The sequence below is a fragment of the Zootermopsis nevadensis genome, unplaced genomic scaffold, assembly GCF_977971745.1.
Source record: "Zootermopsis nevadensis isolate Lab colony 2312 unplaced genomic scaffold, Znev_1.0 Znev_ptg000011l, whole genome shotgun sequence".
NCBI lineage: Eukaryota > Metazoa > Arthropoda > Insecta > Blattodea > Termopsidae > Zootermopsis > Zootermopsis nevadensis.
Genome location: NW_028259143.1, coordinates 11,894,923 through 11,917,423, shown reverse-complemented (window position 1 = coordinate 11,917,423; position 22,501 = coordinate 11,894,923). Strand labels below are relative to the sequence as shown.

General features: G+C 38.1%; 1 protein-coding gene across 6 annotated transcripts; it reads left to right on the top strand.

The window, feature by feature from the left end:
* The first annotated feature begins 2,718 nt into the window (after nucleotides 1–2,718).
* LOC147874063 (beta-alanyl-dopamine/carcinine hydrolase-like) lies at nucleotides 2,719–20,581 on the top strand. 6 transcript variants are annotated; one of them, XM_087347295.1, is made up of 11 exons: nucleotides 2,719–3,747; nucleotides 6,289–6,472; nucleotides 11,660–11,712; nucleotides 12,486–12,585; nucleotides 13,191–13,388; nucleotides 14,041–14,148; nucleotides 14,758–14,992; nucleotides 15,457–15,633; nucleotides 15,817–16,057; nucleotides 16,342–16,538; nucleotides 19,188–20,581. In XM_087347295.1, the coding sequence occupies exons 4-11, from the start codon at nucleotides 12,499–12,501 to the stop codon at nucleotides 19,292–19,294; spliced, it is 1,350 nt and encodes a 449-aa protein (XP_087203421.1). In that variant the 5' UTR covers nucleotides 2,719–3,747; nucleotides 6,289–6,472; nucleotides 11,660–11,712; nucleotides 12,486–12,498; the 3' UTR covers nucleotides 19,295–20,581. The 6 variants fall into 6 exon arrangements, with proteins under 6 accessions (XP_087203421.1, XP_087203420.1, XP_087203419.1 ...); XM_087347294.1 differs by lacking the exon at nucleotides 11,660–11,712 and adding an exon at nucleotides 8,753–9,952; XM_087347293.1 differs by lacking the exon at nucleotides 11,660–11,712.
* The last annotated feature ends 1,920 nt before the right edge of the window (nucleotides 20,582–22,501 follow it).

Below are 22,501 nucleotides of genomic sequence, written 5' to 3'. Positions count from 1 at the left end.
CTCAAGCAAGAACATTGAATTAAATTGCCAAGTAGTAACTGATTTCTTCAGATAGTTATTGAGTAATGTGTGAGCCTGTTTGAAATAGTAGCCTATGTTAGTACCATTTTTTTATAAATTTCCATGAGGTTTCAGTAATTTGCCCTCATTTGTAACATTGCAGCAGCCCAAGAGTCTGTGCCCTGTCTTTGGAAATGGTTGAGAACCCCTGCTGTATAATTTGGACTGCCTTTTTTGTGTATGTACTTTATTTACAAATAATGCAGATTTTTTCTACATGGTAATACAAATGTGAGTGCACTGTTTGAACCTTGTTTTTCTGTCATTTTGTTAGTGGAAATGGTTATGTGTATTTCAGGTTTGGTTTGCCTTCAGAATGTTATTTTCATGTTAGAAGTTGGACACAGTGTTATGTAAGTATGGTATAGTCTTAGACAGATGCTATCTGTTGCATGTCTGTGATACTGGATGGGACAGACATTTAATTGATTCTGTTGATGTTCTGACCCAGATAACTTTCAGTCTGACCTTGTCTGAAGATTGAAAGTCGTCTCATTAGAGTGTTGTGAAACACCTGAATAAGACATGAGCTAGAGACTGAATAATTCAAATACAGGCTTTGTTGTTTATATTTCTATTTATTTATTCATAGGAGGTTGCCTGGCATGGCAGAATAATAAAACAATGCCTTGAAATACGGATTAGATCTGTGCCCTCACCTCAGAAGGCTGTTTTTATGGTTTGTGTAATTTCTTTCAGTTAACCAGTTTTGTGTAGCAGTCACTGTGGACTTGAGCCCAGGAATTATTTGGCTGCTCTGCCTGAGGTTCATGGTTTTCTTCAGTCTTCTGAGGTTAATACTGGGATAGTACCTTTAAGTAGGCTACGACTGCCTCCTTAATTCTAATGTGCTCTCTGTTCTTAATGGTCTTGCAATTTCTTACCCTCTGCACTGACAGGACTGTGTAAAGATTTTTGTCTTGAAAACTTGATTTTTGTTACTTCCTTTTTTTTAAACTTGCACATTTGGCTTTAATATGCATGTCTTTTACTTTCTGGGTAGAACTTACATCTGTGTTCCTTCAAATGCTTCAGTCTATATAATGAAGCTATAAATTATTAATTGCATGATTTATTTTTCATTCCTCTGTATAATCTTCACTGCTTCAGATTTTGTTGGTTAAATTTGTTGAATATATTCTCAGAAATTCACACCCCACTATATTTATAACTGTCAACATGTGAACAAATTTTTAATACAAAATTTGTTGGTGTCTTTATAATCTACCCACATATAAACTTTGACACACTTAATTCTAGTGGTCTATTATTTATCACCATTAAACAAGTTTTATGTAGGTTTTGCATAACAGCCATGCTTTTTTGCATTCTCATACACACATTTTTAATATCTTTTATGTCACAAAATATCCAAATTGTATGTTAATATTGGGTAGCCTGCAGTGACATGATGTTTATACTGAGTTTCAGTTTCTTCGGAACCTATTGGTGGGGGGGAGGCACCGATTTGATATAACAAGGCTGTCAAGGAAATTAGGTTTAAAAGGATGATTTTTATGGCTAGTTTTATCTCTATCTGGAGACCTTGCTGTATAATTATTGCATGTATTTTTGAACATACTGTAGCTAATAGGGAAATCTGTTTTATTACCTTATGTCATCACCCATACCAGAGCACTCTTTTATTATAATCGATGTTTATAGTACTACTTCTTTGCATGTGTAAAAGAAGAAAATGTCTTAAAAATTTAAACGTTAAACAATTATATTTGTACTGCTTAATAAAAATAATGTCTTAGTAGGACTGTTTTTATTCTTCAGAGGTCTGTTACTAACTAATTATATGGGGCAAAGACCTTTGGAATCTAAAAGTTGTTCAGTGGGTCAATAAATTCCCCATCTTTATGGAATGTTCATTACTGGGTTCACAAGAGCCTGCCACTGGTTTTAGCCCTGAACCAGATGATTCCAGATGGTAAGCTGACACCGTGTTTCTTAGAGATGCAATCTAGTATTATTCCCTTGCCCATGCCTAGGTCTTCCAAGTGATTTCTTCCATCAGGTTTGCTGACTATATTTTGCATGCATTTCTTATGTCTCGTTTGCTACATGCCTGCCCATGTCATCCTCCTTAATTTGATCACCATAAAAATATTTTTTGAAGATTACAAAGTAAATTCCTCATCATGCAATTTTTTCATTCCTGCTATTACTATCTTAGATCAAAGATTTGCAAGTATTTAATATTAAATCATTTCCTTAACTGTGGCATTCAGATCATTCCAACTAACTGTGTATTTTTGCCTTTCTGTATTGTATTTCTTCTCCAGCAGTCCACACCTTTATCTGTGTAGCTTTCTTTGACAATAGGAGGAAGTTCGTGGTACAAAATGTTGGGAATTTGTTGCTGTATTACAGAAGTCAGCTGTTAGAGACTATTTTGAGGCAACTGAAAGTTTGTATCACTACCACTAGTTATGTGCATTGCATTCTTCTGCTCATTCTACATACATGCTCATCAATAAGGAGTTAATATGACCTTTTTTACCCAAAACCATTAGGTTACTGGACACTCAAAGTTTTGGTGCACTTCTCTTGAATCGTTCTGTTTTTACGAAATGTTTCATTAGTTTTAACAGTGTGTGGAGATATTCATGTGTTTGTGTGTGCGTGCATATATATATATATATATATATATATATATATATATATATATATTTTTAAGAACCATTTAAGTTTGATAATGACCCTTCAGAAACTGTGAGAGGTCTGCAGCTGTCAGGCAAAGTGTTCAGAGGAGTGGCATTCAGATTCTGAAGCAGAAGTAAACAGTTTCTTAAGTTTCAGTAAGTAGCCAAGAAGTGGCAGAATTTCAGGAGGAATTTGATAAAACATAAAAGAAACATTGGTGTTTCTTAATGGTATTAACCACTTGAAATTTAACACAATTCACATAAATGTTGGTAAATGAAATATGTAAGTATTATTATTTTCTGAAAACATGAATAGGCATACTATTCACATATTTTTTACAAATACTGTACTCTTCTACTTTATGAGGAAGTCTGTGAAGTGCGAGTTCCTTTGTAATGTCAGTATTTGTATCCATTAGATACCTGTGTTATTTTAGGCCTGCATGTGTTTACATAGTATTTTGTTCTAGTAAAATTAGAATATAGTTTGTTTGATGCATCCTTTGCTTTACCATAAACAACTTTAAAAATGTGTAATGTGTTTAAACACACATGTACAGGTTGCATAACATTTGCTCATTAGAAAACAATATAAGTAGGCCTTTATATTTTGGCTCCAGTGACATGTAATGCTTATACTGTGTTTACATTTGTATATTTTATGCTGCTAGTTTATCACATTATGTTTTCTCAGTTCTCTGACCTCCCATTGTTTTTATCAGGCAAGACAGTAAAATCTCTATCTAGTGTGCTTGTTTTGACCCCATTTGTAAGTAAGATGATGAACAGTCTAAGTCTTCAATATCAAGGCTACTGTTTCTCTTGCGCTACATTAACAGTTTGTTGTAAATAAGTTCTGTAGCTCAAGATGTCTTCCATGGCCAGTTTGTTATTTCATCAACTGTGAAGTGGCTCTGGATGATGGCTCAGCTCTGGAAGGAATGGAGTAGTGAATATTGATGGAAGTGGGAGAGCCCTGAGAAAGCGTACTTGTGTTGCTGTCTCTCCAACAAATTCCAAATGGACTAATCAGGTATCTTTTCTTCTTTGATGATCTTTTATTTATTTATTTAATATTGTATGAAATAATACAAATATGCTTTACATTTTGCCAGTCTGTCAAATATTCTTTCTTCTTCTCCTATGGCGCAACAGCCTGAAGTCGAGACTTGACCTCCTCCCCTGTGGGAGGCTTCTATGTCTTTTCAAGTGTGCATTTATGAGTAGTGAGTGACAAGCCCACTGCCTGTCCACAATTTCTACTCAATACTGATTTGTCAACTACAGCCATCTGTTAGTGAATCAGGAGAGACTTGGGTGAGAAATGGCCACTGAATTTTGCTTATGAAACATCTTATTCATGTTTGTAAGGTTCTTTTACATGCTGTAAAACTACGACATGGTACCGCCGGCTTCAGTTCCCCTCTGAAGGAAGTTGTGCTACGGATTTTTGTCAACCTTAAAAATCCATTGACCTTGGCCGGGTTTGAACCCGTGAACCCTGGGTCCAGTGGCAAGCATGCTAACCACTAGTCCGCCGAGGGTGACTTGTCAAATATTCTGCATTCATCAAATGCTGGAATAAAAATGGAGTACAGTAAGACAGTACACCAGCTTCAAAATTGCTATGACTTAGGGAGAAGTCTTGTACAGCTACCATTGAATGTGGTGTACCAGTGACACTAGTTGGGTTAATTAAAATGTGTTTGAATGAAATCTGTAGTAAAGTTTGTATAGGTAAACTTTTGATGGAATTTCCTACTAACAGTGGTTTGAAACAAGGGATGCTTTATTGTTATTGTTTCTCAACATTTTTTAATATGCCATAAGGAAGGTAACAAAATCAGAAGGGACTGGAATTGAATGGACGCATTAGTTTCTCATTTATGGTGATTATATTGGTTTGTTATGAGAAATCAGTAAGTGCTGTGAAGCAAATCACATAAAAATATTAGATGTAAGTAAGGAAGTTAGTCTAGATGTATGTGCAGAGAATCTAAGTACATGTTCATGTCTCATCACAAGAATACAGGACGCAAAGTATGAAGATAGCAGTCATCGTTGCGCTGATGATGGAGACAGCAGGTACCTTTGAAATGTTGGTAAACTTCTACCAGACTTTTTTGCTACCACTCAAAAGACAGCAATCTTTATATCTCATATACTGGGACTGAGTTTTTACAGTCATTTTCAATGGTATATAAAAGCTTCTGGTCAGATGTACTTAATTGTTTATTGTCTTGAAACATCACATGTAAATATGAGATTTTCACTGCATTGAAAATGTATCTTGAAGATGGAGGCAGCACATTCATCAAAAATGTTTGTAACCACCTACATGAATGCATGTCACAACTTATATGACCACAACCTAAAATTACATGAAGATATTTGTAAATTCCATATTTTTTCATACTGCATTAACTAACTAACTAACTAGATGGCTTACCGAACCCGAAGGTTCATCACCAAATTAACCAAAGCCCTCCACCGGACACTGTCCTGGGCCAACAAAATCCAGTTTCCTTCAACTCCTATCTCCCATAGATCCCACCTGATATTATCCTCCCATCTACGTCTAGGTCTCCCCAGCGGTCTCTTCCCTTCAGGTTTCCCAACCAATACCCAGTGCACACCTCTTGTCCCATCCATGCGCGCTACATGTCCCGCCCATCTCATTCTTCTTGACATAATCACCATGACAATATTTGGGGAGGAGTACAGATTTCTAAGCTCATCATTATGCAGTTTTCTCCACGCCCCATCGTCTTCTCTCTTAGGCCCAAATATCCTCCTCAACACCCTGTTCTCAAACACCTGCAATCTGTGTTCCTCCCTCTGAGTGAGAGACCATGTTTCACACCCATACAAAACAACAGGCAAGATTATTGTTTTGTATACTTTAATTTTTGGGTTCTTAGAAATCAGACAAAAGACAAAATATTTTGAACTGAGAAGTAGCAAGCATTTCCGGAATTTAATCTCCTCCTACCTTCCTCATGAGTGTCATTTTTCATACTGCATTATTGATTAAAATAGCAGTATGCACAAATTTTAAGAATTTAGTGAAGTTGTAGTTCCAGCTTCTGTCATGTTATGTGTAGTCTTATTCTGATTTGTGTTTGTTGACATTGTGTGTTCTTGTGGTGCTGATAGCTTATCTTATGTACTTTAAATTACTTTTGTTTTTTCCTTGTCAGGAGACCATCGTATTTTGCATTGCTGTCATATATATTTTGAGATTTATTGTCAGACTTTTTTGTTGGTGCATTGTGTCCTTTTGATGTTATGTTGCTCTAACTGTTATTCTCTGCTTCATGCCTGTCTCCTAATTAACCATTAATGTGCCTTAGGTCAGACATTGTTGTGTTTACCCATGAAGATGACTAAAAATTCATTTTGAACATGTAGGATATAATAAAAAATAACACAAAATGTAAATTTTTAGAAGTTGTATTTATCTGGTTCCATACATAATATCGAATGCAATAATAAAGTAGCATGAATAATGTAATCTTATATTTATTTTATCACAACAGGAGAATATTAATTTTCAATTTCTTTCTTTTTCCAGGATAAGAAGTGTAGGAAACAAGTTGTCAGAGGCTAGAGAGCCAGGCTGTTACTAATTTAAAATCAGTTACAGGTACATGAACTATATGCCACTTTTGGGCTCATCCTTTTATTAACATGCATCATGTTCTCCAACATAGCGTGCAGTGTACATAATGGAACAGAATTGCTCAGCTCTGAATGGGGTAAGTGACATTTTAGAACATAGACAAGACAAACAGAATGATAGTGAAGTATTTTTCTAACAATATATGATATCAATTCATTGTTTCTTTACCAATTTATCCATGCCATGGCTTACCCTCCAGTTGTGGATGGAGGAGAGAGCCTCCAGGTATGGAGAATGGCTGTGAATATTTTGCCTTTGTGGTCACAGATTACCAACAAAAGGTGGTACTAGAGGGGGTGAGCATGGGACCAGTAACCAATGCGCCCCACTGGCGACCGAAAAGATGAAAACAATCCCAGAGGCCGGGAGGTGGTGCGGTCATAGGATAAGAAAAGCCGAACTTGTTTCAAGTTTCTCTGTGGCGGAAACTCTTTTATCACGCTTACCCTTTCGGGGTTAACGCGGACGCCTGCAGCCGAGGAAGCTGATCTCCTGAACCCCTAACACGACCGTGGCTGGGTTTAGAGTGAAACCGGTATTTTGTAGTCTAGAAAAGACCTCCCTTAGGTGTCTGATATGTTTATCCCAAGTGCTGGAATAAACCAACAGATCGTCGAGATAATTAAACAGAAATTTAAATTTGATGTCTCCAAATATTCGATCAACCTCGCGGCTTAAAATCTGCCCGCCTACACAAATCCATTTGGGCAGTTTAAATCTGAGCGGTGCGAATTGCGTGGGTGAAGTGGAAATATCAAACTGGCAGTTTGTGTGGCGCTGTCCTAGGTTACAGCCAAGCGGTCAGCGGACAAAGTCCGAGATCAAATATTTTGATATTTTCGCACGAGTCGCTGTGCTGGCCAGTAATGCGCATGCGCAAGAAAGCTCTGACCATGCAGTACACGGAATGTACATGTGCAGGAAGACCTTGTGCTTCAATTGCGGTCTCACACGCAGGACACAACAAGCGATTCCCAGTTTCATATGACACCCTATGCTGCTTATGCAGCTCGCTTGTTATCCCTTACTTAGGGCGGTATCGCACTAGGATGCCATGGCAGCGACACCAACAGCGATACCATGGCGTCCAGCTGCCAGAAAAAGACGCCAGACAAGCTGCCAGCTTTCGACGCCAGTCGAGCGAACAGATGGATCAACATTATGAGATCACGAAATGTCCACTTTTATCACTTTTGAGAAAATGAGATTTACCTTTATCAAAACTACATACCTGGAGTGAATTTCAATTCTGTAACAAAGAAATAAGTAAAAAAAATTCTCCATACACACACTTTGCACGTCCATACCATTATTGAATTTGAAATATTTCAGTTCTTGCAAATCACATGTAATATTACATGAACAAACTTTATTTAATAAAACATTATAAAAGCAGGTTTCTTCTTAATTCACATTATTTGTGATATATAGATAGATATATAGATTGCTAAACAAAAAAACTTTAAATCAAGTTGCCATATTGGAAAGCGGCCCCACAAATAAAGCCATAGAAACACTTCTTAGCTAATTCTTTCTTTTCTACTGTAAATAAATCTCCTCCAAATATTTCTACAAGTTCTTCCCAGTTTCTTTTTTTCAAGTCCCGGTTTGCGTATTTAATAGCAGATGAATCCCATAGTGATGGTCGGGACTGAATTTCAATTACTAATCTTTCGGTGTCGAAATTATCCATGTTTGGAAGAAACAGAAATACACACAAGCACATTCACGCACGGACGTCAATGGACTGGCCAGACTGTCATGTGATGTTGATTTGGCCTTGGCCGTGGCAGCGATGCCAGTAGCATTTGAACTTGGCATCTTGGTTGGCAGCGATGCCAAGTTGGAAGCGCTGCCAGACGGATGCCAGGTGCGTTATAAGACTACTAAATTAATGCATTAAGTTTGGCCGAGATGCTGGCAGCTGCGCCATGGCATCCCGTTGGCATCGTAGTGCGATACCGCCCTTAGGAAGACGCGGCGCCAAGGGCGTCCAACCTTTGCCTACCGGCAACCAGACAGATAATTCACGACCCAACGCATATAGATCCAACACTGCCCTCGGCCTTTTAGAAAAAAACAAAATGGGCCCTCTGCCCCGGATCCATATTCTGTAGAATAAGATCCACAATCTCAACCTCCTGAGAAAAACCTGGCAAAACCTCAGCGGAATTAACCACGGAGTCTACAAAGTCACCGACGGACTGAAATCGACGACTGACGAATTCTACCTTAAGGTCATCTAGCAAACGAGATGGCAGAAACTCCTCCACGAGCATCTGTCGGGTTTGACCCCACGCGAGATTAAACCTCAAACAATCGCCCATCGTTTGCATTACCCGCCCTACTGTTTTAGGAAGGAGAGCCGAAAGGATTTCGTCCTCCCTGACCAGGCCCAATTTAACCAACGAATTGGCCTTCATCAAAAAGGTCAATAACGCTTTCAGAGATCTGCCGCCCACCGCATCCATGGAATTCACCAATCCTAACACCACGTGCATATGAGGTCTGTGAATGGAGGACGTTCCAGGAGGATCATCTATGGGTGTTAGCTCATCAGCCGCAGGGAGATCACCGGTTTGAACCTCAGCCAATTTAACGTCAACCGGAAATCCACGTCCCATTACCTCCACATGAATCGCCGAAATTTCCTGCGTTCTGAAAAAGGCCACGAAGCGGGGACGAAGCTCGGCCAGCGGACCCGTCGCATGTACCCGATACTTCTCGCACAGCTTCACAATGTCCTTGCTCAGGTCGTAGACCCAACCAACTGTCGGGAGCCATGGGAGAAGGAAAGGGAACACCAAAGAAAAGAAGACCAAGTAATTAAATAAAGGAACACCCAGTGAAAACCAAAATAGAATAAAATACACAATTAAACAAATCACCTGCTTAAAAATACAAAATAATCCTTCCAAACCGTAACACCCTACCTCGTATAAACCAAACCCCAGGAGACTTACTGTCGGGACGCATCCAACGCCCCACCTAACCAACTTCTCCCGTAGTTCGGTCAAGAATAAACAAGAGCTAACGCAGGCAAGGTCGGCAGGCCACAAGAGGACCTGTGTGTGCCACACGGTGCCCCAACAGCACGCCCACCACAACACTCTTAACAATCGTCAAAAAGATTGGAATACCAAAAGACAAATCAGGAGCGGTCACAAGCCCCCCACCCCCCCAAAAAAAAAACTTCCGTAACCACGCTCTGCTACCAATTTGCGCCCTACTGGCGACCGAAAAGATTAAAACAATCCCAGAGGCCGGCTCAGTCTCCGGTTGGGTATACGACGACACGTCAAACCAGACCCCCCAAAACAGACCTGCCTTCAACCTTTCTCCTGGAGTCGTTCATTCCCGACGGACACACACAGACCGTCTGCCCTGCTGTCTCATCAGGGCCTCGAAGCCAGCGACTCCAAAGAACGTCGAGAGGCGAGGCATGGCTCACCAATTGCAGTAAAATATCAAACTCTTTTTTTGACGTAAATACGTCTATATTTTAGGGTCAGTGTCATTCGGAAAAAATGTGTTACGAAAAAGTGTTATGAAAAAGGTAAACGAAAAAGTATAACTTCATTGTTATGTTACCTAGGAAACGTCATCTGTTTATCAACAAATAAACAACAATGGTTACCCACATAGTTACCTTAACTTACATTACATTACCTTACCTTACATTACCTTACATTACTTTACATTACATTCATCTACCACAGACCCATCTTAAGCGTAACTAATTCAAGTTAAATAAGCAATGTCTTAATTAAACTTTACTCAATTGTAAAGCAGGTATGCCGTATTTGCGTCAAATTCACCGGAACCGTGGTTCCATTGACAGTTTTTTAACTTGTGTATTCTTCCTCAAAAATAATGTGCTAAAACTATGTTTGAAATTCATTGTGAATATTGGATTCAGCTTAGGGTAACAAAATAACTTTGTTCACACTGTATTGAAAACATCTGATCTCATGTTTCTTCTCACATTGTATCTGGCAATCAGTCACCTTGGTAAGGTGAATACTGTACTTTCAACTGAGAAGGCCCAACAGAATTTTACTTTCAATTTACAGTATTAGTTTCACCATAGTATATAGATTTATCAGTGTTTCATACACACCTGTTTTCTGTGTTATGGGTGTAGGTAAAGGAAGTGGAACCACAGAAGGTTAATGGGTAGGGTCCATTTCTTTTGTCTAATTATGTTATAGAATGGAATAGTATAATCAAGGTCAATATCAAACTGACTCTTGAATGTGTCAGAGGGTTAAATTATTATCTAGAAATCAGATTGGTCCATAACAATAGGTGAATGCCTGTTCCACCTAAAGTGTGACAATCTTACTATCTAACACGGAAATAAGCCCAATGATATTTTCTGCAATGTCACAGTTTATATTATATATTGGGGGTATCCTATTAAATTATTCTTAAGGACCATAAGACTGCAGCAGGAGGTGCAAGTTAATTTGTTTATGTTTTAGGTTATTTAGAAATACTGTATTAAAAGCTGAGGGTAATTAGAATGGGTAAGGAATATAAGGTTGATTATTTAACTCCTCTAACAAAGTAGGTGACCTGTGAAATTGTTGTGTAATATTGTAAATTGTCAACTTTATCCTTAGATTCAAATATTTGCATGAGCATTTAGTTTCTAGGCACTTGCTGTTTATGACCCTCCTTGAATATGAGATACATCTCTCATACAAAACAGTGACATACTTTCTCAGTTATCACTTTCTGGTAGTGAACACTGGATAGTGGATTCACAAATCTAGCACACTGATTATCAGTGAACCATACACTAGTTAGATATGAAGGAACAAACATAACAGAATGAAACATTAGATTGTGGTTTCTCTTTTTATTCTTTGAAGTCTGTTATTTGTTGGCACCAACAAGGTCAAAGGAATTATCATTAATAATTTATTTTTCAAAAACAGACAGACAGTCTGTCAGACATTCTCTGTTAAGGTTGGGGACTTATTGCAGTACGTTCATCAGGAAAGACAAAGTTATTGGTTAGACAGGTGGATTTTGCATTTTTACAGCACTTTAGTTCAGCAGTTTTAGCAAAAAGGCACCTGCCAGTGTTGGAATATCTATTATATTTCCTGACTTAGCCCTGTGTGACTTTATCATAAAACTGAAAATGAAAATCTCATTGAAATGGCCTCATTTTGAAGCAATTGAAGACATTTATAAGAATGTGTTGACAATATTCATATCACTTTAAGGAAGTTACTTCCATCAATGTTTCCAGTCCTGTATGAAGTCAGAAGGCAAGTGCTTTGAATGTGGCCATACTTACTAAAGGTTAGTGTCAGTATATATTTATATTTTATTGAATCATTTCTGTTATTTAATTGCCAAATGTTACGTGTATTTAACATATTTTATAGTTTGCATAGACCTAGTTTCAACCTTTTTGATTATGTCATTACAGTTTCTGTAAGAAGTGTGTTGTAAAACATTTTACTCCGCTATTAAAATAAATTAGCTTCATGATGGAAACCCAATACTGCAGTACTTTTGATACAGAGTGAAACAAAGAACACAAATGTGGATGTCCTCAAGAGACATTATCCTGTTAAGAACAAGTTACATCAAATGGGATATTAATTCTATCATGACATGATTTAGACAAAATGGAACTGTAGTGATGCCATATTACCAGAGCAGTGTAAATCATGTTAACAACAAATAAGTCTGAAAACAGAATTTGATATTGCTAGTCTTCAAGATTGAGATTCTTTCAAATATTAAATAATGATAACATCTAAAAGTGATTACATATTCTCATAATTAGGCAGACTGTCAGTATGTTCCTCTGTCCTATTTGAATAAGTGTGGATCTAGCACCAGTAAACAGTACAAAGCTGTTTATTGTCTCAGTGCCAGTGTGGAGTTGGTGGGGGCAGGAAGTAAGTTGAGAATCCCTTTATTATATCAGCAGCTGACTGTGAGACCAGCTAATAAGATAAAGTGTGTCTATAAAGCCATAGTAGTATCAGGTGTTGGTTTCATAACCAAGGTCACTCACTCTGGATACTTGCTGTTCAGTATACAATCTGTGTACTTGCTTTCAGGCACTGTTACAGAATGCCAGTAGTGGAGAAGATTGGTCGCCGCAACAGCATCCCCATTTTATACACACGTGGGACTCACTATGAAGTTGGATTTGACGTGGTAAGTCACAGTGTTGACTTATGTTAAATTTTGGGGGTAATAAGGAGTACAGTTAAGAGGCAGAAGTTTAGGATTTTGTTTTGGTGTTTTGGAGAAGGGTTTGAAAAAAGTCTTGAATAAATACAAAACTTTAACATCAGCCATGCAGCTCATATGTATCTGTGGCCTCCACAGGAGATACAGAATTATAGCAATATTGTTTAATACATACATCTTTAATGGAAATATGTTTTAATTTAAAAAGTTATGTTTAAGTTTAAAATACTGAAATGGTGAAAGTGAATGCATAAATAAAATAATTTAACCTACTAACTCCATATTACAGAATCCTTACTTAGAAGACTGTACTTGCTGAGCTAGTCAGAATATTACATACCTTTTTTGAAATTTGAAAGTTCATTGCCAGTCTCCTAAACAGTGGGCACCAGGGTTTCAGTCACGGGATAAAAGCATGGCTGGGGTTTGATGCCGACCACTGACCCCCATCCGGTGCCAGAAATCATGAATGGGTAGGAGCTGTACCTCCTTCCCCATGTGCCTCCATAGCATGTAGCAGGACAGCTGCACTAATGTCTGATGCTAATATTGGTGTGTTATTTCACTAGGGACGCACTTTCAGAGGCTTCATTCATAGTTTATTGGCTGCTTCACAACCACTGAACGAGGTGTTTCTGCCACTGTTTGAGACAGAGGCTGGGCAGAAGGTGTACCATGAGACTCTATCATCTGTCCGCCAGAACTTCCCACAGTATTTGAAGGAGATGGAAGGAACAGCTGATGGAGCTCAAGTGCCCTTCTATAAGGTGATGTTTTTGTCATTTTCCTGAACTTCATAATAAACCTTGTGTTTTGTGTTGCAGTGGCAGTTTATAGGAGGTGGAGAACCTCCATTGTTATTTGCTTTTAACTAAGGCACTTGAAAAATGTATACAAAAACTGTATTTAAAGAATTTAAAACTACACTTGAGTTTTTACACAACCTGTTTGGTTCATTAGGTTTTACCAAATTTTGTATCCTGACTTTGTTTATCCAGAACAAAATACCAGAATTTGACTCTGAGCATATGAACTGTATTATAAGGTCCATAATGTGTTCAGTTTAGAATGTGTTTCTGACAATTTTCTAAAGTGTTACTGTGGCTAATAAAGAGAAGTAACCATTTCTTTGCTCACCTTTGTTATCCTTGTACTACTTAATGAGATATGGGCTGGTCACTGACGAGGATTTTTCTCATCACCATTGTGTCCAGACTGGTTTAACAGGTGTGAGACTTGTATTGTGATTGGGAATAATTGTGAATTTTGGATTGTATTAGCATGTATATGGAGAATTGCATTAATGTTTGGCAGAACATTCCTCTTAAATTTGTTGCTTTCTAAAATTATAGTGTTATATCTCATAAGACATAATTCTAAATTGAATACAGATTGATTTGCTCTTGTTTCTTGCTACAGTTGTTTCTGCTTCATATGGATGAAATTCTGCCCAATGTCTTGCGGGAGCAGCCAACCAAAACCCATGGTACAGGATGTTCCACTGTTTGCTGCAACAATCCTGGAGAGGTAAAGTTTGAACCAGATGTTAGTGTCTTTGTACTTGTGTGTCCATCCATTTTACCTGTTCGCCAAATACCATCTAAATATGTAACATCAAATTTGAAAAAAAAAACATTTCCCAAATTAGAACCTTCAAAGTAAGGAAAAAATATCTTAATTGATTGTGATTTTGTACATTTCCATTACATTTTGTAAACATATTGTTCTGCATAATTTAATGTAATTGACGTATTCATGTTTAGATTCATTTGTGAATCCAGTCCCATCTGTCCATAGGAAGTCAGTGAGAGCCCAAAGTGGCTATTGTGATTATGTATGGCTATTCTTACCTTGATCAGGAACATGTGTATGATTTCATTGGATGTGTTTGCATAGAAATTCTTCAAAATAGTTGTCATTTTAACATGGATTTCTAAAGGTAGAAGAGAATAGGTAATTGAATATTTTCTTTATAAAACAAATTGGAATGTTGAACTCACAGCATATAGCAATTGAAGGAAAGTAGATGTCATAATGTGTTCCCAGAACTTTTATAAATGTTAGGGAGATATAGAAAAGTTGTTCCTCAGCCCAAATTTCCATAAACTGAAAGAAGTATCTTTGTTCTGATTCCAGGAGATTCTGGGTCATACTGAAGATGCTTTGTCTGAAGTGTTGAATCATGTCTACTTTGTGTCAGCTCATATCATCTCTGACTTGCCACAAGGTCGTTGGAAAGTAACTGAGGAGCGGTTCACATCCCTGTGTTATGCAGGCCATCTGCCAGGATACACCATGAGCTATAATCATCATGGGTTTGTTTATTCTGTCAATGTTATCAGTTCCAAGACTCTGGTATCTGGAAAGACTCGTAAGTATACCTAGCATATTTGCTTAACTAGACCAAACGTGGTTTTGTTAGCACTCCTGCTGTATATTTTGGAGTTCCTGGATTTTAATTTCAGTCTGGTGGCTGGTTACCTGACTGAGGTGTTTTATGGTTTTCCTCAGGCTCTCCAGGAAAATATGGATATAAAATTGAAAGAAGAAAAAGACAAAAGACAGCATGAAGGTTTCCTTCCATATTTTCTTCAAGTCTTCATTTATAATTGTACAATTTAAACCTGTATGTCCTGTTTCAATTAAGAAATAGTTTAATAACCCAAGACTCAATAATTTACTGGAAGACAGTAGTTCAAATTATACAGTATGAATCCACATTATTTTGCATCAGTAAAGCTTAGTAAGGCCCCACTTAATGGTACCTGCACCTTGGTGGGGCTTGAGTACCTCAGTGAACCAAAGAGCTATGCTGGCAATACCCTGGTCCTCCAGGTTGGGGGTTGGTCACAAGGCTAACAACCTTGCACCGTAAAAAGGAAGATGTTTCGAAACTTCGATCAAAGCCTCGGACAGACGGACCTAACAGAGGACCGAACGGAAGAGGAGAATTGAGGAGGCCGTGGACCGAATACAGACTGGAGAGCCATACAAGAAGAAGAAGAAAGCTTAGTAAGGCCACCACTCCTACAGTTAGTGAAAGTCTATACATTAAGAAATTGTTTTATGTGTAGAAAGGGATGCAGACAAGAGACACAAGCCTTTGAAATTGAAGGTAAGATCTGACCCAAATCTGAAAACACGTTTGAAAGCAAAGTGTTTGCAATCTGAACGGTCCTGGCATTTTACTTACAGCTCGCCACTTTTTGACAAGAGCTCTGCTAGCAGCTGAGAACTTTAGCCAGGCACAAGAGATTCTGCGGGACTCTGGTTGTGGAGCTGGAGATGCAGTCAGTATCAATATGACATTCCTAAACCAAGAGGGGGACCGACTGTTCCATAATGCAGAGGTAGGACCAGCAGTGGGTGGAGCTAATGAATCAGCTCTTAATATTTTTACTGCTAGTCCTGGAGAACACATCTTTCATTGTAACAAGTAAGTAAAACACTTATAAAAGCTTCATTATTTGAGATTTGAGGTTCTCATGATGGTGAACATGTCCATGGTGGTCTTCTGGGTTGACACCTTGTGGACTTGTACATTGATACATACCAAAAAATCCACATGGTATCACATACTAGAAGACCACCATGGACAAAATCTTCACTATTTTGTAGCCATAACTGAAGGCTGGTTTGTTGCTAATATCACACATCTCAGGGATGGGTAGGGAGGATTGATGGTATAAAATTTATATTTGATTTATTGTATTTTTGCAGGTATTTGAGACTGCAGAGTCCTGAAGCAGGTGGTGAAATAATGACGAGTAGCGACCATCGTCATGCCACCATGAGCAGTTTACCTTGCCCTTATTCCAGAGGAGATGTTATCAATATATTGGGTGATCAGTCTGATAAAGAGTACTCCATCTTCCGTGAATCTGGGGATGATGATTATGTTAAGACTGTGGCTGTAGGTAAGATGGCTATCAAATCTTCAGGTGTTGTATTTCATATCTTCATGTGTTAAACATTTTTATAATAATTTATATATTAGTGAAAGAACCTGTTCTTTATCCACATTTCCTTAACTGTTTCCAATCCATTTCTTGTGAATTTTATTAGCCTGGTCACAATTAATTTTGTGAAAATGCATCATCATTTGACAACTCAAAACACATCTAGTTCACCTATATAATCATTGTTATCACTGTTTTCTACTTATTTACTTCTATAACTATATCTTCATCTTTAGATAACACGTGTTCATGCTTTAGCCAGTCAATGTCACATGAAAGCTAGTAAGCTGCAATAAGCACTGAATTAATTATCATCATCATCATCATCATCGTCATCTAGCTGTCAAGGATTTTGAGCCTTGTGACCCGTTCCAGCCTCAGTCATCCAGGAATCTTTTTTAAAGGGCATCCTTTGTTTCTTTTCCGTATTGGTTTTATACTTACCATTAATTCATATTTCGAAAACAAAAGTGTGAAAGATTTCTGTCTTCTGGGTTATTGCGCTGTGTAGTCTGGTCGATGTTAACCAACGTTTCAGAGGTCATACTGCCTCCGTCATCAGGGCGATGAATATGCCAATAGGGTGTGAGGAGTTGGATTTTATAGGCAGGGACGTGAAAGGTGTAGCCTGCCCCGAGCCAATGGGAGCAGGTATGGGAGTGGACCAATGGTAGCACGTGGGCGAGGGTGGGAGAGGGAGAGAAAGTAGAGAGAGAAAGGTGAGTGTAGTTGTATGGATAAAGGCCCTGAAAGGGGCCGAGTTACTGGTCTGGTTGGTTCTGGCGGCGCACTCTTGCTCGTTCTCGGAGTCCTCGGAGTGTGTGGATCAGAGGCTTCCAGGACCGGCTCAGGTGAAGTCCATCTTCCCTGTTAAAGTTATCAGGATGAAGTTCGATCTCGATGGCTTCCCTGATTAACCGGTTAATCAGGGAAGCCATCGAGATCGAACTTCATCCTGATAACTTTAACAGGGAAGATGGACTTCACCTGAGCCGGTCCTGGAAGCCTCTGATCCACACACTCCGAGGACTCCGAGAACGAGCAAGAGTGCGCCGCCAGAACCAACCAGACCAGTAACTCGGCCCCTTTCAGGGCCTTTATCCATACAACTACACTCACCTTTCTCTCTCTACTTTCTCTCCCTCTCCCACCCTCGCCCACGTGCTACCATTGGTCCACTCCCATACCTGCTCCCATTGGCTCGGGGCAGGCTACACCTTTCACGTCCCTGCCTATAAAATCCAACTCCTCACACCCTATTGGCATATTCATCGCCCTGATGACGGAGGCAGTATGACCTCTGAAACGTTGGTTAACATCGACCAGACTACACAGCGCAATAACCCAGAAGACAGAAATCTTCATATTCACCGCTGTGAGAACCTCAAGTCTTACAAAAGTGTGAAACATCATCTCTTTTCTAGTAGTTACTGGTGTGGTGCACTAGGGTGATTCTTTATACATTAAATGATTGCTAAGCTATGAAATAGTGCTAGTTATAGATCACTATATTGTCTATAAAAAGAAAATGGTTATGATCATGTAGCAACCAAATCAGGGGTGGAGAAATGGAAAAAAGTGGAAAGCCAGAAGGACTTTATAACAGATGGAAAGATGATAAGGTACATGCAGTTAACCAGCACAGCGTGTAGGCATATGGGTATTGTGGATATATGGTCCACTGTGGTACATATCACTAGATGAAGGCAAATAATTGGTTTCATTCTCTGGGTACTTTATCCATTGGGAAATATCCCCTGGTACCCATTATATAGGTGGCTAAATGGGTCCCAGACTCAGTATGGACACATTGGTGATTAATGGAAAAAATCCTGTTCCTGCCAATATTAATGTAAATATTATGCATTGTTGGATTATATGCATTCCACAGATCCCAGTCACTAGGAAGTCAAGGTATGATAAACACAGCCAACATGAAACAGAAGTTAGGAACAATTAAATTACAATAAACAATACTACACTTAAACAAGACTGGAAAAGTGTGCTCTCTGTGGAGTACACCGACATTCTTCACACCATACCAATTAGGCTATTGTTGCATTGTGATCTGAGATCACTACTGTGCTTTAGGCAATTATTGCATGGTAACCCAAGGTCATTGTTGTGCCTCAGGTCATGATTGCACCAGTATGAACTGAGGTTATTGTTGTGTACCTGCTTCAACACCTAAAAAGGGGGAGTAAAGTAAAGCTTAAAAAGAAACAAAACCAAATTTACACACCTCATGTTCTGCAGTATAACAGAAGGAATTCTTTTAATGCTACATTAAATTGTCCTTTCTCAGTGGACAGATATTTAATACTGGATGGAGGCTGGTTGCACAGCTTGTAACTAAAATAGTTTTGATACGCTGATAGGCCAGTAATTTAAAAGTGAATAAAAACTTTTGTAACATGCATCTGGCAACTAAGTTTCCATCTCCATGCTGAAAACAATTCTACCTACAGTTTAAAGCACTGCAGATTGATAGTAAAACTGTTGTGCTGGGGTCTGCATCCAAGTCAGACACAGGTCACATGCGGTGTAGTAAGTAGAACTTACGTAAGTTGTGTGCATTTTGTAACTTAATCTGCATCTCAATTACAGGAATATTTGACTGTGTTGGACGAACATGGAGTATCTATACAGATAATCCAATGACAAATGAACCAGTTATAGTTCTGCCTCTTCAGTTTAAGCCATCAGTCAAGTGAAGACATTTGTGACATGTGCAATATAATATAGAACCTATCCTGTAAGCTGTTTTCAGAACCAGAAGCGGGAATTGAAATTAGGTCACAGTTGAGGGCATCACAAAACTATATCAACAGCATAGATAGTATCTGACATAATAGGAAATCATCAGTCCTCAAGTGACAAGATAGCACTGTTCAGTGGTTAGTACTCCTGCTTCATATTCAGGTCTGAGGTTCAGATCACACTGGAGGCAGCTAATCTTATTGGGGGGAGGGGGGGGGGTTGTGGCTGCTTCTTTCCACAACTTTAACAGATTTTCATTCACAGAATCATACTTAAACAAACATACTCAATCAGTCAATTAATTGGTAAATGAATTAAATTTTTTAGGTAAGACATCACTGTAAAACAATGCAAATTGGAAATACTTAAATAGGAGATTTCTTACACTGTACTGTGGCATACAAACATTATGTCACCAACATGAAATTGTATTTTCATGAGATAGGTGATATAAAAAGTGTCATTTATTAATATTAACTAATTTTATGGAACATGATACTCCTTATGGAGTTGGTTGTTACTTACCTAGTACATAATTTCTGTTTTTATTGGAACTGAATCTTCATTGACACATCCTTACAAAAGGCTACCAGGAGACCTTATTCTGAGCTGTCTGTGACCTTTCTTCACAGTTTATAACACATTTTTTATGATGATGAATTGTTATCCCACATCCAAATTGAAGATCACCCATTTTTGGTTCTGCATAACTACTGCTTATTCAGCTGCTACTCTCATTTCTGTAGACCACCTCCATAGGTACCTCAGGTTATGTTATAGTAGCAAGGTTCTCATTTACATGTAGGGTAAAATCTGTTTTGATTATACAGTGAAGGTACGTATTTTTGTTTACAAGGGAGACAGCTCCTTAGAAATAGGTGTGTGTTTAAGTTAATTTTATGACCTAATTTTGAAAATACATTAAATGAATAACATACAATGTTTGCCTTGTTTGTGATTACAGCCTGTGTCAGACACTTCTAAAACTATGTGAATGTATATTTGTAGAGGGGGTGGGGTGGAAGTTTTGAAGATACTATGTATGGTCTTGTTACTGAATTGCAGCCAATATGATAGTATATTGGATGATAAATTGTTTCTAAGAACTATTTTGTTGGATAATTTTTTATTTTTATTGGTTTGTATGCAACTGATTAAGATACAGTAAAATGAATATTATATGTAAATTAATAGGATTAATTGTTAAATCTGATTAAAGTATAAAAATAGTAATTTGTTAATTCACTGTATTACTAATCCAGTCAGTATCTTTCCTCTTTCTTAATGTGAACCTGGCACCATCCCTAGGTGGTTCTGTAGTAAACAATTTGTATTTTTATGACATTTTAATATTTTTAGTCCACTAAATTAATGAAAACATATTAAATTTATTTTATATTGTTGAAAAGCCATAATTGTTAGCTTTAATAGTTTAGAGGTGGCAGGTTATATTTATTTTACTTATCTTCTCTACCAAATAAATCTAGATCACAAAGGCCAGTACTTCGGAGATATACTGTCCTCCAGACAGTAGTGGCAGCTTGTGCACTCAGTTCTGTTATTCTACTTTGATACCTGTTACAGGTGACACTATGGTGTGGCTTTATAAAAGTAAAAGTATTTATTTTCCAAAGTTGCTTGTGGTGTCATCTAAAGAAAAGAATGCCAAGACTTTTCCAGTCAGGGTTTGCCATTACCCAATCTTGTAACCCTATTGTTGGTCATTTATAATCAGGGGCTGAGATTTAAAACAAAATGCAAACAGACTACATTATTTTGTAAACTGAATTCTATCCAGATGTGTTGACTAAGTATCCCATAGCCAAATACAAACAAAATGACAGGTTTAAATGTAGAACGAATAATTTTTTTGTGAAGCATGCCACTTGAAAACTAGCTCTTTGATTGACCTTGTCCTGTTTGAGATTATGAATCAACATACAAATATGACTGGTAATGTTAAGTAAGGACTCTAGGATCAGCTTCACAGTGAAATCCAGTGCATCCAAATGAAATATGTCAAACTGTATAAAGACAAAGCTTTAATTGTTTTACAATTTACATATATTTAACCACAGGGGTGTTCAATCATATCTTACACACACACATATAAGAAAAGGAAAGAAAAATACTGACCAAGAAAGTAATATTTTTCTACAGTTTACTCATACCTTGAATATAAGTATATAAACATGAAATGGAAAATGCAAAGAAATATATAGGAGGTGGTCATATGCTTATGTGCACAATGTTAAATAAAAGCATTCAAGCAATGAATGTAAAACACATTGCAGTATCCAGTATATGTCCATCATCTGTCAATACTACTCCTGTTCATTCAGGTTTATTAGTTTTGACATCATATGTAGGTCACCAGAATGTCAAAAGCTGCAAGCAGCCAACCAGATTAATAAAGCAGTGCTGGGTACCATGCCAAGAAAACAAATTCTAAACACAAATCAAGTTCAACATTGTAGAGAAATGATCTTTACTGACTGCTGAATTTAAACTTAATTTTGACTACATATAATATGAAGATATCCGTCTTCTGGGTTGTTGCGCTGTGTAGTCTGGTCGATGCTAACCAACGTTTCAGAGGTCATACTGCCTCCGTCATCAGAGTATGAAGATTTCTGTTTTCTGGGTTGTTGCGCTGTGTAGTCTGGTCGATGTTTACCAACGTTTCAGAGATCATACTGCCTCCGTCATCAGAGTATGAAGATTTCTGTCTTCTGGGTTGTTGCGCTGTGTAGTCTGGTCGATGTTAACCAACGTTTCAGAGGTCATACTGCCTCCGTCATCAGAGTATGAAGATTTCTATCTTCTGGGTTGTTGCGCTGTGTAGTCTGGTAGATGTTAACCAACGTTTCAGAGGTCATACTGCCTCCGTCATCAGAGTATGAAGATTTCTGTCTTCTGGGTTGTTGCGCTGTGTAGTCTGGTAGATGTTTACCAACGTTTCAGAGGTCATACTGCCTCCGTCATCAGAGTATGAAGATTTCTGTCTTCTGGGTTGTTGTGCTGTGTAGTCTGGTCGATGTTAACCAACGTTTCAGAGGTCATACTGCCTCCGTCATCAGAGTATGAAGATTTCTGTCTTCTGGGTTGTTGCGCTGTGTAGTCTGGTAGATGTTTACCAACGTTTCAGAGGTCATACTGCC

Excerpts from the sequence above, each read along its gene's own strand:
- LOC147874063 (XM_087347292.1), top strand. Across the intron at positions 12,586-13,190 it reads ATGAAGTTGGATTTGACGTG|GGACGCACTTTCAGAGGCTT; the intron begins GTAAGTCACAGT and ends TTATTTCACTAG. Across the intron at positions 16,539-19,187 it reads TGTTAAGACTGTGGCTGTAG|GAATATTTGACTGTGTTGGA; the intron begins GTAAGATGGCTA and ends TCTCAATTACAG.